The sequence below is a fragment of the Aquarana catesbeiana genome, linkage group LG02 (genome assembly GCF_042186555.1).
Source record: "Aquarana catesbeiana isolate 2022-GZ linkage group LG02, ASM4218655v1, whole genome shotgun sequence".
In the NCBI taxonomy this organism is placed as follows: Eukaryota; Metazoa; Chordata; class Amphibia; order Anura; family Ranidae; genus Aquarana; species Aquarana catesbeiana.
The window spans coordinates 582,749,075-582,765,696 of NC_133325.1; the positions used below are offsets into that span (position 1 = coordinate 582,749,075).

The following is a 16,622-nucleotide window of genomic DNA, read 5'->3' on the forward strand; positions in this document are numbered from 1 at the left end:
TTATTGCCAAAAAAATAAAGATTTGATTTCAAATATACCTGCATGACAATTTAAAACCGTTTAATATTTATTTTTACTCTGTATTCCATAGATATGCAATTAGCGGACCTCCAGCTGTTGCAAAACTACAAGTACAGACATGCCTCTGGGTGTCATGCTTGTGGCTGTCAGTCTTGCTATGCCTCATGGAACTTGTAGTTCTGCAACAGCTGGAGGTCCGCTAATTGCATATCCCTACTGTATTCCAAAGGCTGTTTTTTTTTTTTTTTTTTTTTTTGAACATGTGACCAGCAGCATTGGACTTGAGGCTCCTCCTGCTTACGTTTCCGTACAGAAAGGCTGGGAAAGCGCTGGATCATGTGACAGCTGTATACCAATTAGGAAAAAGGTTTTAAGTTAAATTCATCACAGTGCCATCATCCATATACAGAAATAGAAGGGACAATGTAAATTAAACAGTGCGTTTAGTATCAATTTAGGGTCACACTTCCTAAAAATACTGTGGATTTTCAGATTTCCTGAAAAGGCTGGCCATATATAAATTTTGACGAGACCTTAAAGTAGTAAATCGCAGGTGATTTAAAAAAAAAAAAAAATTCCCTGCAAGGCAATATCATAATGGGCTAGTATGCATCGTATACTAGCCCATTATGAGACTTGCCTTATTACAAAGCCTTCCAGCGCCGCAATGTCACAGCTGAGATGGCTGACATCTTCCCCCGGTCTTCCAGCACTAGCCTAGAAGCTGAATCAATCAGCCAGCTCCTAGGCTTCCGTTTCCAAGCACTCTATAGGAGTGCAAGCAGCAGGCAATCTACAGAACATCTTAAAACCCTGGCTAAGCCCCTCCCACCCCATAATAGTGTAAAAAAAACATGCTTACAACCACCCATATGCAAGTAGATCCTTGCTCAAACAATCCACCAGCACTTCTCATGTCTGTGCTCCAGACATCTAAAAAGATTTGGCGCACAGCTGGCTGCATGCTGAGAGCCAGCACCACCAATGGGCTTTAGTGCTGGATCCACTGGCTGTCAATGAATGCAGCATTGATTCTCCTGGACTTCTGCTCCTGGCGACTTCTTAGGAGCACACAATGCAGGTGCATTGCCTGCATCTGTAATAGTAAGTGGGGAGTAAGACTGCAGAATGGTGCAAAGGTTACCATGAGTTGCCGAAATGCACAGCAAGTTTTATAATGGTTTAAAGCAACCCAAATGTATGAAAATCTAAACTATTTTGTGGCCCTATAGACATGTCGGGGCCTGCACTTAAAGCGGGATTCCAGCCTAAAAAAAAAAAATAATAAATAAATAAAAATAAAAGTCAGCAGCTACAAACACTGTAGCTGCTGACTTTAAATAAGTACTTACCTGTCCTGGGTGCCCGTGATGCCGGCCGCCCGAGGCCAACCCGTCCCTCGGCTCTCGGGTCCCGGCACCGCCATCCTAGGTAAGGGAAACAGGCAGTGGAGCCTTGCGGCTTCACTGCCAGTTTCCTACTGCGCACGCGCGAGCGGCGCTCTGTGAATGGCCCCGTGGTGTTCTGGGAACACACAGTTTCCAGAAGACAACAGGCCGCTCACAGAGGAGCAGAAGACGCAGCGGAAAAGGAAAAGGCAGATTAGGAAGACTGCCTAGCAACAAGGGTTTAGGCAAGTTTAAAAAATGTTTTTTCAAATTTTTTTTTTAATTTTTTTTGGGAATTTTTGGTGTAATTCTTTTTTACAGGGTGGCCCTCCACTTTAAGGCCTTAGAAATTTACCAAATTGGCCACAACAGGTTTAGATATCTCTATCGTGGTCTTACAGATGTACCAGACAGATTTTGTAATCATTTGTACAACCTAAGCATCCAAAAGCATAACAAAATTGCAGCCAACTAGCATCGTACGTGTACAGGTAAAATATACAAACCCAACCTAAACCTCATAACGACAAATGCTGTGTTACCACGCTGCTGTGTTTATGCAGATTGACAACTATCTTTATGTTGATTTAATTTTAAATAATCCGGACAGCACACACAAAAATTGGTTAAGGTAGGCAATGGTTATATATGGGCCAATGCAGAAAAAATGATTTTTCAAAGTAAGTCCGATTTCCTACAAGTTTGTTATCAATAAAAAAAAAAAGGGATAAGCAAAATAGGTAAATTGTAAGTCAAATGCAGCAATTGGTGCAATTAGAAAGTCAGCGGACAGCAAAGTTTTGTAACAATGCTAAGGACAGAGGAATCGGGGACAATGGAATAACAGCGCCAATGATGCAGTTGATATCGGCAAGGATAGCTTATGATCATCAATATATGCAAAGCATCACTAGCAGTTTGGAAAAATGACCAACAGAAACCTACTGAAATGGTGACCGTAGTAATGTGACTACTGTGCACATACAAAAGGACCATGCTATTGAATACTCCATTACCATAATGCCAAGTGAAATGTTAGTCACTTAAACTTATGCATTAAAGCAAAGCTTACACTGCATCGTGAGCCAACTCCTTTGCATATATATGGCTGATTAGTTCAAAAATGCTGCCAATATTTGGACTTTGCAAATATAACTATTACAATATGCAGCCTAGAGAAATATGGCACCTTCCGTAGTTGTGAACATCTAGGACCACGATAAAAAAAACTTTTCTAACCATAATGTGACCTCAAATATATGTCAGCTGTTACTATGGAACTGAATGCATGTGTGCATACCTTAATTTACATGGCCTACTAGCAACATACATACACAAAACATATATCTCACAATATATATTATATATAGCTATAAAGCTATCATCTTACTGTAGTTTTTCTTTTGGACATAACAGGAAAGTGTTAAAGCCCCATTGTTTGCCAATTGTATCCCGCTAGGGAAATTTTCCTTCACTTCCTGTAGTGGAGGAACAGTAGCCAGCTGCCACAACATTTGTCCTTACTCTTATGACCACTCTAAAATGTAGGACTCTCACTCACTTTGTTTTGGTGACATCGGTCATCAAGACAAAGATGTGAATTTCCCCCAGTGGGAAATAAGTCGCAATGACACTGGCCTAGTTTAACCAAAAAAAAAAAAAAGTTTTGCCTCTACATATATAGTTTAATACATAGTTTGATCTGTAGTATGGATGGATGACCATATTCACAAAGTCTGAATCTTAACATTCTAAGATAATTATAACAGATAAAAATAAGCAAGTGACTATATTACAACATTCTAAAATTCATTAATGCGATATAAAATTCACAAAAATGAATCTTTAAATGCAAGATGCTAAATTTTATGATAGTGTACACTTTGGAGAGCTCTAGAGATCATTGCATTGGGTTCCTTTCGTCCCGATGACAAACTAAAGATGAGAATGGCCATATCCAGTCACCCCGTTGCAGACAAAGAATACAGCAAACTCTCATATGCACACAAGAATCCATTAAAAGTCACATCTCCACTAATGGCACAAGTAATAGTTCTACCATGTTGCAGCACCCTCTGCTACCTAGGTTGGTCACGAGATATGCTTTGCCACCTGGGGGTAGCCAAGGCATGTGTCTCTGTTGTGTGATGCTCAGGGCACATGCTACTGGTGATGCCATGTTTCCTGTGTTGGCCATGTCATGTTCTGTCAGTGGGGTCTGTTGTATTCCCTGTGCTGGATATGATGTCCAATGCTTTGTTTACTGTGTTGGGTATGTGGTATACCTCCACCTGCTCAACTTCCTGTAATCCTTAGACTTCAAAAGGGGCACAACGAGCGACATCCGCTTTGCCCTAGTTAAAAAAAAATCAATAGGCTTTTTTATATCATGCGACCATATTACATTGCTGTAATCTTGGCATGTATGCATTTTCTAGATTATGGTAGCTGGTCCATGTTAGAGTACCTGTGTAACTCTGTTTAATGTCCATGACTATTTCAAGAATTCCATAGTCATCTATACAAGTACTAGAAAGAAAAAAAAAAAAAAAAACACATACTTGGGCGTGCAGCATTCCCAAATCAAAATTGCCAGTAAAAACTCTAGCTTTCTTGTAGACAAGCATCTCACTGAAACTAAAAAAACAGAGCCAGCTAGGAGTTAAATGACACTGGCGGGTGTGTACTGGTGGGGTACTGAATACCTTCCCAGCTGCAAACATGGCTGTTCTTCACTCCTCCTATCAGCACACACCTGGCAGTAAAGTGCTTCGTTTGACAATGCAGCTCTTAGCTCACAGGAGCTGCATTGTGTGGGACCGGACATGGGAAGAGGGAGAGGATAAGGGGACACAGAAAGGCCTGTGTCCAATCCAATCTGAAAATACACACCAGGTACAAAGTTACTGCAAAAAGCCCACATTGTGCTGAATAAACCTGTCACGATGATGGGCTCATCCGTACATGAACAATACAAAAGGGATTCACAGAAAAAGAGAAGTTATGCTTTGTAAATTGCTAATCTGCCCACATCCCATTAAAATATAATGAACACAGAAATGAAAGGACTAAGAATATGCCACGTTGTACACACGATCCAAAAATCGTACGAAAAATGCCACATTCTAATCAATCGTACAATAATCGGATCATTGGTACAGAGCTTTCGAGAGCCGATCAGGACAGTTCATCCGATATTATTCTATCGAACATGCACGGAATTTTTTTTCATACGATGTCATATCGTACGATTTTCTTTTAAGTAGTACAGCTGTCATTCAAAAATGCAATACAAATGCATTACAACACATGACATCACTTCCGAATTTTTATTCTGTTGTACGAGAATTTGTGACTTTAGTAAAACTCAGATTTGACACGAGATTAGCACGAAAAAAAAAAAAAAAAAAAGGACGGATGATCATTTGTCCGATAATCAGATCGTGTGTAAGGGGGGGCATAAGCATTACTACTGTTAACAAGCACAACATAGTAGATTGCTTCACTCAGAATTGTGTGAAGGACAGATCAATCAGGTAGAAGAGGTATTCTTCTGATAGAAAAACATCTGACGGAGAACTTAATTACAAAAATACACCATTCCTTCATTTCCTGGCACTATTTACAGGGTGGGATTTCCAAATAAACACTTCTTCCCAGTACACTCTGCCCCAAGGAGGTACAAAAGCCACATGGTAACCATCTGCATGACCCCATGGAGTCACTCATAATGTAACAAAAGGCCCATACAAGTTTCAACTGTAGTATTTAAAAAAAAAAAAAAGATTGTATATAGGGATGATGCAGTGTGTCAAAACAAGATTTCATATAGAAAGCTGTGGAACAGGAAAGGGATAGAAGAGAAAAAGGGTAGGCAAAAGGACTGGGCCAATAGGTGTGACTCAGAATGAGCGGATTTAAGTGAAAGATAGAGAGAAAATAGCAAGCTTTCCCACCCAACTGAAGAAATGACTTAACCCTTCATAGAATTAAAGGAGCATGTAAGAATTAAGAAGCACAGATGGTAAGATTTTCAGAAAGTGTGAGGGGAAGAAACCCATCAGAGTAAGCACAGTAAAGAAAAGCTGAGTGCGATGAAATCAAAATGAGAAAAGTGCAGAGAGAGCACAAAGAGGAAAAGAGCAAGAAAAGCATATTGAACAGGGGGAGAGCAGAGAGAGAGAAAAAAAAATGTGAACGAAAGGGTTAGGAGTGAGAGAAAAAAAAAAAAAAGTGCAGACACCAGAGAGGGACTAAAAGGAAAGAAGAGAAAAAAAACCTGGAAAAAAAAAAAAAAAAAGAAGGAAAGAATTCAAGCAGAGCGAGCTTCAGAAATGGAACAGGAGATATGCTGAAGCACAGATTTGGTGATCCAAGCAGAAAGAGGCACAGGGGGGAGGGGGGTAGTGAAAATGAGACAGGGAAAGGTGTGGGAAACATGGACAGAAGGGGGAGAGGAAGGGGTGGAAAATCAGAGGAGTGAAGGAAGCAGAGACAGCATGGGAGGTGAGGTAAGTGAAAGAGGTAGAAGAACGCAGAAGGACTGGGAAGCATAATGAAGCAAACAGATGAATTGGAGAGAAAAAAAAAAAAAAAAAGCAAAGGAGAGAGACAGAAAAGAGTTAGCGAGGCAGCAGTCAGCAGCAGGCAGGGGACCTGGCATTGCCAGCCCTCAGCATGTAACAGAGCACAGATGGGGGGAGAGAGAGAGGAATAGCATGTTGTTCAATCTCCTTTCAGCGTCCAAATCCTACTCCCCCCTCCTCTCCTCACTCTCTCGCTCCCTCTCTCCCCGGCTGCAGGGCTGGAATTTTCCACTGGTTTTTTGCACATCCCTCAGCCTCCAGGAATGCGGCTGGCTACTTCTCCCTTCATGCACAACCAGGGGAGAGGAGGCCAGGACACCAGCGGCTGTAAGGGGGTGGAGGAGGGGAGGTGGCAGGACACAGCTGGCCAGCCCCCTAGAAAGGAAGCTCTGACTGCTTAACACATGTGCTTTTCTTAAACAGCCCCCATAAATAGCCTCAGAACCTGGAGCCACAACCAAGTTGGAAACCTTAGCAGATATGCACGCATTTTTATTTAACACAATGAATACAAAAAGGACATTGAGCCTTTTACTCAAATGTACTGAAGTATATTCGCTGATTGAGGATCTTGATCCTAAATAATGTTTAGTAAGGTAGCCTATATACAGATCCTTGCATGGCAAAATATTCAACATATAGAACCATGCCTATTAAGAATGTAAACCATACTAGCGCTAGGACCTGTGACAGAGAACACCATTGAAATCTCAGCAATAAAGTCTGTTGTGCGTAAGCTGTAAGGCAGACATCAGCTCTACTATGCATGCGTCAGATCACACTGACCTCATATGCAGGCCAATAAGAGCAGACATACCTGATACTCTCAGACAACCAACCTTCAAACACAACCCCGAAGAAAATTTAGTGCACCCATGATAATGCAAACTGTGCCAATTGCTCCATCAGCAGAGAAAGTTGCCATTCATAAATCAAGGCAAAGAGATTCCCAGTTCCCACATGGCATGACTTTGTGGACTGGGTGATATCAGCATTCACATATTTAGCAGAATATCAACTCACACAATCTGCTCATCTTTTAATATTATACTAGGTACTTGCAATTTTCTCTGATTCAGTGGCCCCTATGCACTTTAATGTGACTAACCCTCTTTCTGGACAGAGCCAATTGGCCCTGTGCTGATCACATGTACCCTCCCAAGAAAAAAAAAAAAAAACCTCTCCAGCAATACACACCAAACAGAGCATGTGCAGCCTGACTCCAAAGCCTCGGTCTTAACCGGCCCTGTTCTGTAGTCAGTGGAAGAAAAGGAGGATCTGTGCATACAGGATCAAGCTACCTTTTTACACAATGCAGAGGATTAACCTCTTAGGTTCTACAGTTAGTATAACAAGCATGCTTTACTGCATATACAGACTGTTTTAATTTTCACCAAGAAATGTAGCAGACTACATTTTGGCCTAAATTTATGATTATTTATTTGCAAAATTTTATAACAAATGAAAACGGACACGCTTTCTCAAAATTTTCAAAATTTATTTTGCAAAAAAAAAAAACAAACAAACCAGTGGTGACTAACCTTTCCCTGCCGGAGCAGTTTTTGTATTTTTTGCACATTTAAAAAAAAAAAAAAAATTAGGCCTGAAGATTATACAAAGCCCCAATTATATATTTTCTGAAAGCAGACACCCTAGTGAATAAAATAGTGGTAATTCCATTTTTTTTAAATGTTACTTGATGTTACCGCAAAGGTCAGAGAAGCGCAAAATTTCAGTTAAAAAAACAAAAAAAACCACACCACACTAAAGTGAATATTTTAGGGCAAACACACAATATTTTTTGTAAAATATAAGAAATGAGGTTGCACATTGAAAATAAATACCCAACATAACAAATCTTAAATTTGTGTGCGCCCATGAAATGGCGACAAACTTCAGTACCCTATACTGTATTTTCTACAGGCGATGCTTCAAAGGCCCCCTATAGGTCATCAGTTTAGCGTTTTATGGAGGAAGCCTTCTGCTAGAATTATTGCTCTCACTCGGGTGTGCGTGGCAATACGCAACATGTGTATCGCAATCGACGTCTTCATGCACAAGCTCCCCCGACGCAAGCGTTTAGGTTAATATGTGCGTAGATGTGGGGGTCTTCAATTATTTTTTTGAGGGCGGGGGTTTATGTGCTTGGCTGTAACTTTTTTTTTTGCAAAAAATAACTTTTCTATCCTAGTCTAATCTAACAGGGAAGATGCTACTGAACTTCTAAAAATGCTAGTTATCTGGCCGTTATGCTTACCCTCTGGCTTCAGAACTGAGTCATTGACCCATCTTAAAGTGTTTAGCAAAAAAAAAAACCCCAGATCCTGTTTTTTTAACCATCTCAATACAGTGCACTTTCACCCCCTTCCTTCCCAAGCCATTTTTCAGCTTTTACACTTTGAATGACAATTGCGCGGTCATGCAACACTGTACCCAAATGAAATTTTTATTATTTTTTCCCCACAAATAGAGCTTTCTTTTATTGGTATTTTAACACCTCTGCGGTTTTTATTTTTTGCGGTATAAACAAAAGAAGAGTGACAAGTTTGAAAAAAAAAAAAACACACAATATTTTTTACTTTTTGCTATAATAAATATTTTTTTTTTTTTTTTTAAACAAATTTTTTCCTCAGTTTAGGCCGATATGTATTCTTCTACATAATTTTTGGTAAAAAAAAAATAAAATCGCAATAAGCGTATATTGATTGCTTGTGCAAAAGTTATAGCGCCTACAAAATAGGGGATAGATTTATAGCATTTTTTTTTTTTTTTACTAGTAATGGCGGCGATCTGCGATTTTTATCATGACTGCGATATTGTGGCGGACATATCGGACACTTGACACATTTTTGGGACCATTCGCATTTATACAGCGATTCGTGCTATAAAAATGCACTGATTACTGTATAAATGTGACTGGCAGGGAAGGGGTTAACACTAGGGGGTGATCGAGGGGTTCATTATGTTCTTAGGGGGTGTTTCTAACTGAAGGGGGAGGGGACTCACAAGGAGAGGAGACCGATTGGTGTTGCTCTATACTGAGAACACACATTGGTCTCCTCTCTGACAGGATGTGGATCTGTGTGTGTTTACACACACAGATCCACGGTTCTGTCGTGTTACTGAGCAATCGCGGGTGGCAGGCGGACATCGTGGCCACCAGGCACGCGCATCGGGTGCCCAGTGACACAGCGTGCACGATTGCCGGTGGCGTGGGCGTGCCCCCTGGTGGGCAGGGAAGGCAAGGGCGTCATATGATGCCCTCCCAGAACGAGAGCCGCCCCGCCTTGCCGTCATATGACAGCCGGCGGGCAGCAAGCGGTTAAAGCATGCTATACAGCACAGTGCTAGTGCTGTGTCATTTGGCCCCCTGTATCACCTGAAATACCTGGCTGATCCTGCCAGTTTCTACCCTCCCCTCTGTATAGTGAACACGATATATCTGGGCTGCTGAGCCCTGACACCGTGGTCAGAGTACGTGCCTCCGTCATCCGCAGCCTGCCATCTGTCTCCTCTGTGCTCCTGTGTCCTACTGCCCCCTCCATGCCTGTCTGCTCGTGACTCAACAGCAAAGATCAATAAACTGACCTATGTTTGCCACTACAAATTAAATTTGCTCATACTATTCCTCTCCTTCCGCATGTCATCGGCAACAACCTGATTCTGACCAATGGCAACCACGAAGAAAAACTGGTTTCCAGGTTTACTGTACACAAGCACATTGGCAATATTTTGTGAGCCAAGATAGTGGTTGCTCTCTAGTGTGAAAAAAAGCACTAGCCAATAAGGCCCACCTCAAAGAATATAGTTAGGTATCCTTTGTACAACATATACTAAAGCAGCAAAATGTCCCAGCCCAAAAAGGAGAGCATTTTCCACCAAAGTTTCTCAATTACTGTGCTATATATGATCTGTAAACACGTCTGGCCATTTTTAACCACTTGCCGACCGCATCACTTAGATGTACGGCTGGGCAACGCTGCTCTTCTGTGCCAGATCACGTACCTAATATGTGATGTGGCACTTCCGGGTAGTGGGAGAGTGCTCCTCCAGAGACCCGGCTGTGCTTAGACACAGCACAAGCTGATCAGCGAGTGCCGGCCAATGGATGTCCGCCAGCACCCGCTGATCAGCGAGGAGAGAGAGACAGGACAGAGCTCTGCCTATGTAAACAAGGCAGAGCTCTGTCCTGTCAGAGGGAAAATGATAGATTGCGATTCCCTGCAAAACAGGGAGTAAAATCAGTCACTTCCTTAGTAAAAGCACCACACGGTGTACACAAACACTGGCTAGGTACACATTTAACCCTTTGGACTGCCCTTGCTGTTAAACCCCTTCCAGCCAGCGTCAGTACAGTCACAGTGCATATTTTTAGCACTGATCACAGTATTAGAGTCACTGGTTTCCACAAAGTGTCAGAATGCCCACCATCCCGCCATTATACACTGATCGCCATTACTAGTATAATAAATAAAAATTCTAGTACATATACCATAGTGTGTAGACGCTATAACGTTTGCGCAAATATAAATAAAAATTTACGCTTATTGGGAATTTTTTTACCAAAAATATGTAGCAGAATACACATATTGGCCTACATTTATGAAGAAATTTTAATGGATATGTTTTATAGCATAAAGAAAAAAAAAAAAAAAAAAAGATATATTTTTTCAAAATTGACTTTTTTGCGCACTATATGAAATAAAATGCAGTGCTGATCAAATATCGCAAAAAGAAAACCATTTGTGGGGGGAAAAAATTGTCAGTTAAAATAACGCAGTTCGGTATTGCAAAAAACACAAAAGACTGCAACAGATCCTTGAATATTGGATCCTAGTAATGGTTGGACAAATCTTGGTTAGGAGAAAGTCAAAGTGACTGGAACAAGTCCTACCATAGTGATGGACATCACGCCCAGGGTGGGCTAGTGGGATAGCATAAAGTACCATAAAGTAGATACTGTTTGAAAGAGGGCAATTTCTGTTTTCAGATGGGCAAGGCAATGTGGCACCACACTGTTAGAAAAGCTTCCTCTCTCAGCTGGATAAGTGCTGAATGTAACAAGTGGAGTTTATAGCAGAATCCCACTATGAGCTGCATAAGCAGCACAGGGGAGAAAACAATGTCTAAGCTCCTCCAGGAGGATAGGAAGAAGGTGCCTTGGAAGTGAAATTGCTGTTGCTGGGTAACAGCACAGCACACGCTTCCTTTACACAGTACATTTACCTGGTAATGGACATTCCTGGACACAACTACACTGGATAACAAGTTGGATAAGGTGGCCCCCTGTTCCTTGCTATAAAAACCTACCCAATTACAAATGCAAGGCTGCCATGCAGGCAGAGAGGTAAATGCCTTCAACAGATATTGAATATGAGCCCATTATAGGCCAGAAAAAAGTCTTCTGTCTCTAGGCTACACTTCCTAGCAACCACCCGAACATCCATCAGCAGCCTATACAACTGGCTTCATGTCCACCATATGTTTACACTCAGCCATGGTCAGCCTAAATGTAGGGATGGACCCCTCCTACCTACACAGGCTAGGAAATTGCAGCTGCATTGTTTTTGGTTGCAATATATGGCTTCGTCATATTTATGATTCATCTGTGCACTTAGGAAGTCTCTACAGTCTCACAGAACACTCCCCTTATGGCAGACCTTGACAAATCTCACCAAGGTTTAGGAGCCAACTGAAAAAGTTGGGAGCTTGCAAAATACAGGCAGTCACCATGGAGATCCGTATTTCAGTACTGTTATTTAGCTGACATATTTACACACATTTAAAACCACTTGGTAGAGCGTGTGTATAAATACATTTTGAAAGCAGACCCAGGCAAATTCTGGTCACAATCCTTTTTTTGGACATACACACACTTTACTAAACAAAAATGCACACACCTTCTTAAAGGCATACTATGACACACGCATGTTACAGATCCACAAGCTCCCTCCTAAATATGCAACTAATGCACAGTGTTACCTGCGTGCACATACGCCTCATGCATAGTGTCCCCCTGTGCAAACATATGTAACTGATGCACACACACACATACTGAGTAGCTGGGAATACTCTTATTTTTTTTTCATTCAACCAGTGGATTGAATGAAAAAAGAAAAAAATAATTAGAATGAAAAAAAACAAAAAAAAAAACAAAAAAAAAAACAAAAAAAAAACCACACAAATCATCACCACAAAACCATGTGTGATGCAGGGATCTCTTCCGCTAAGGGATTGTATTTTGACAGCAGGCACTCACACCCCCAGCACCTCACTGACCAGGTTTACAACCATCATACTGGGCTACAGATACACATACTGGGGCTCCAAGCACAAACCTATACTTTCTCGCATGCAAACAAGAGGCACTTGCAGTGTTAATCGGCTGATTTTCTTCCAGAGGCCACATAGTGGTGACTGATGAAATTGCAATCAATGGAATTGCAAATAGAGACTTCAATGACCAGGTCACCAGATAGCATATTTTAGTCTCCATGGTGACTGGAACTTGTCCTGCCCGGCCTTATGGTGTCCACATGCTCACGCTAGTCACAGCATGCCTATGGGTTTCTGGTACACAGATTTGCTAACATGGTACACTGAATAAGAGGGCCTTTCCAAAGTCAAGAGAAGAAAAAAAAATTTCCAGGGACTTCTCTGGCTACATAATCAACAATCCCGGAATCAATGGCATTAATTGAAAATTTAGTATGGACTGTTGCAAAAACAAATATCATGCAGATTTAATGCTCTATTCTCAACATCTCACTTTGAAGGCTCAGTTATTTCTAGTTTCAATAAATTGACAACGCTACATAAGTACCTGTAATGAATAAAATAAATAATAAATGCACATTTTGTAAAAACATCTGCATTTATGATTTCTTTTCTAAAGAGCCTGCAGAGCATTGCACGCCTGATCAGCAGATTACAGGTGCAATGTCCAGCTCCTGCAGATTCTCAGGATAGCTGCCTGCTCCTACAGGCAGACAATTACCTGAGAGCAGGAAGATCAATGGACTACAACGCTCACCAGCAACTTGGCAGCTCATTGAGAACGAAAAGTCGTCAGCCGCAATGGCTGGCAGTACTTGTAGGCATTCATTCACAAGAAACTTAATAAATGATGCGGCCGCATGGGTGAAGTCCCACGCTGTCGCGTTACATGTGCCACCCCTAAAAAAGGGTGAAACATGTTCCAAAAGTGAACTTATCCTTTAGTTTCATAGAACAAGATTCTAAATACAACAAAAAATGAAAAGATCGTGTAAAGAAAAGGGTAAAGAGCACCGACAAACACAGATTTAAAAAAACAAAAAGTTTAATTTAGCTGCAGGGATTTAATATTGCAGTGCAAGGTTTGGGGGTACACCGAATGGAAATTTTGGTGCCGAAACTGAATATGCAGGATGTATTTGGCCGAAACCCAAAAATGACAGTTTAAAAAATATATACGATTTTAATATATAAAATTGTATTATTTCGACTTCCTAATATCATGAACATGAATTTAGCCATTATCGGCACCTTTAGCGCAATAAAAACGCAACAAAAATGTATCCCTTTAAAAATTCTATGTATGTTTTCACACTGGTCTGTTGCGGTTTTAAAAATCTTGCTTGCTGCATTTTTGGTCAGAAAAAAAAAAAAAAAAAAAAAAACCCCATACACCTCCCCATTGAAATGCATAAAGAACGCAGTAAGAACGCATTAATAATGCGCCCGTTTTACGTTTTAATGCAGTGTTCGAGTCACGTGACCTATGAAAAATACACCATAAGTACAGTAAAATCATGGTAAAATTGCGTGCGTTATCTGTGCCATTAACAGAACCCTTTTCTCCTATCGGAAAAATGTTTAGACGGCTGAAATATCGGTGCATCTCTAGTAAGGTTACATTCAAGTACATCCTTTTTGAAGTAGAGCTTTGGTGTACGGTGGCTTAGTAGCTTGCACTTATGCAGCACTGGGATCGTCTGTTCCAATCCCAGTCAGGGCACTATCTGCATGGAGTTTGGATGAGTTTTCTCCAGGTACTCTGGTTTCCTTTAACACTCCAAAAACATGCAGTTAATTGATTACAGCCCAAATCGGCTCCAAGTGTGTGTATGTACATACCCCAATTCCCGAAAATGCTAAATCGCATAAATCCATATTTTATCCTCGATAGAAAACATATCAAAATGTTCGTACTGAGAAAACGTACCATTTTAAGAAAAAAAAAAATTTAAAAAGGTGACTGAAACTGATGGCAGCAACACGTCTCAAAAAAGTTGGGACAGTACCATGTTTATCACGGTGTAGCATTCCCGCTTTTAACACCACTCTGTAAATGTTCGGGAACTGAGGAGACCAGTTGCTGGAGTTTTGCGAGAAGAATGTTGTCCTATTCTTGTCTGATATAGGATTAACTGCTCAACAGTCCTGGGTATTCTTTGTCGTATTTCTCATTTCAAGATGACCAAATATTTTCAATTGGTGAAAGGTCTGGACTGCAGGGGGGGCAGTTAAACACCTAGACAGCAGTGGTCATCAACCCTGTCCTCAAGGCCCACTAACAGGCCAGGTTTTATGTATTATCTTGGGGAGATGCAGACTAGAATACTGCAATCACTGAGCAGCAAATGATATCACCTGTGATGTATTTCAGTTATCTTGCAAACCTGGCCTGTTAGTGGGCCCTGAGGACAGGGTTGATGACCACTGACCTAGACTTTTCTACCACCAAGCCATGCTGCTGTCATAGATGCAGTATGTGGTTTAGCATTGTCCTGCTGAAAAATGCAAGGCCTTCCCTGAATTAAAGACATCAGCGTATGAGGATATGATGCTCTAAAACCTAAATATAATCTTTCAGTGTCGATTGTGCCTTTCCAGATGTGCAAGCTGCCCAGTCCATATTTTCTATTGCACATACAATGCGTGTTTGACATTTGCAAATCATTGCTTTCTAATTTTATGTAGATTTTACACAGCATCCCAAATTTTTTGGAATTGGTTGCATGTATGCGAGTGAGATTAGAATCTTCGATTGTAAAATCTTTGAGGGCAGGGACTGCTGTGAATGTAGACTATGTAAAGTGCAGCATAAATTGTCAGCACTATAAAAATGGCTACAATAAATAAATGAACAACTGGTGATTTTCATCTCTTGCTGCTAACATGTAACCACTTGTTGGTATTCATTTTATTTATAGAACACTGAAATCAGTCTGCTGCTAATGAAAACGGTGATCAAACAAGTGTTTACTTCAGGGTCAAGGTATAAAATTCACTTTAGGGCCTCATTCACATGTTTACCAATTATTACCCCTACGAGGGGCCATCTTCACCTGCATGAGATGTACAGGTGTTCGCTGCAGCCCTTTGCAGGCAGTCTACTCAAATCAAAGACAGGCAGCGGATTGCACAGATCAAATTAAAATTTTTCAATATTCCCATACAACAGAAATCAGAGTGAACTCTGTCAAGCAGGAACTCCCATAAATGAATCGAAAAACATCCAGTCACTGCTAAACTGTCCACATTTCAATCTGTCTATGGCTAGGTTAAACTAAGAGCCTTTACTAACAAACATGTCATACTTACCTGCCCTGTGCAGTAGTTTTGCACAGAGCAGCGTTGATCCGCCTCTTCTCGTGTCCCCTGCTGGTGCTCCTAGCCCCTCCCTCTTGCTAAATGCCCCTATAGCAAGCTCCCTTGCTATGGAAGCACTCTACTTCTCGAACTGCATGCTTCCTCTAGAGCCGCCTGTGTCCATAAGACACAAAAAAGAGTGGCTTGGCCCCACCCCCTCCTCAATGGCTGTGATTGACAGCAGCAGGTGCCAATGAGGCGCCAGAGACCAGGGAGAGCCGCTGCTCTCATGTACATCAATGGATCGAGATGAGGCTCAAGAAGTATTGGGGAGCTGCAGGGGAAGATGCATACAGAAGGTTTTGCCTTCATACGTAGGATGCATGAAGGTAAAAAAACCTTCATGCCTTTACAACCACTTTAAGAGTACTAGCTACCTGGCTGTCTCTGGCCTGGTACAAGCAGATCAGATTAGAAAATTGGAGAGAAGTCAGAATTCCCAATTTGCATACTTGTTCTAGGTCTGTGCCTGAGAAAGTATTGCAGCCATTAGATTAGCATGACAGTCAAACCATTAGCAATGGCAGCCTCCTTATTCTCCAGGTACATGTTTTCTTTAAGGGAAGTCTGTACTAACAGAAATATGGGGGCAGAAATTTCAAATATCACAAGCAAATAAGGTGGCAGGAGAGCAAAGGGAAGGCAAATATAAGCAGCTGGACGGACTAGAAATAAGGAGGAACTGAACTCTGGAGACTGTTAACACAAAAATAAAAGGCAGGCAAAGAACAAAAGACTGAACACCAGTGTTGCCTGTGGTCTCCCCACACCTGATCTTTTCCAGTTTACAGACTTGTTCTGTACTCTGTCTCTGTGCGGAGGCAGCCAACTTAGTAGAGGCAAGTAATGTTTTTGTATGATTTCTCAGTGGTCAAACAGTAGTGGCATCACCAAATCTTACTCCAAAATCTCTCGAGAGCAGCAGTGCCTTAGAACACTTCACAACTATGAGGCTAAGGTTTAAAGAGGTGGGTTTTACTTCCTCTGTTTC

At 41.3% G+C, this 16,622-nt stretch overlaps 1 protein-coding gene across 5 annotated transcripts in view; it reads right to left on the reverse strand.

Annotated features, from left to right (window-relative positions):
• Positions 1–16,622, reverse strand: part of AHDC1 (AT-hook DNA binding motif containing 1) — a 149,404-nt gene that overhangs the window by 101,867 nt on the left and 30,915 nt on the right. For 4 of the 5 annotated variants that reach the window (XM_073616185.1, XM_073616186.1, XM_073616183.1 and 1 more), the window contains exon 1: positions 6,183–6,648. The exons of the other annotated variant lie outside the window; for it this stretch is intronic. In XM_073616185.1, coding sequence (XP_073472286.1) covers positions 6,183–6,633 — 451 coding nt within the window. In that variant the 5' untranslated portion in view covers positions 6,634–6,648. Of the gene's footprint in view, positions 1–6,182; positions 6,649–16,622 lie in introns of those variants that run through there. 5 annotated transcript variants of the gene reach the window in all.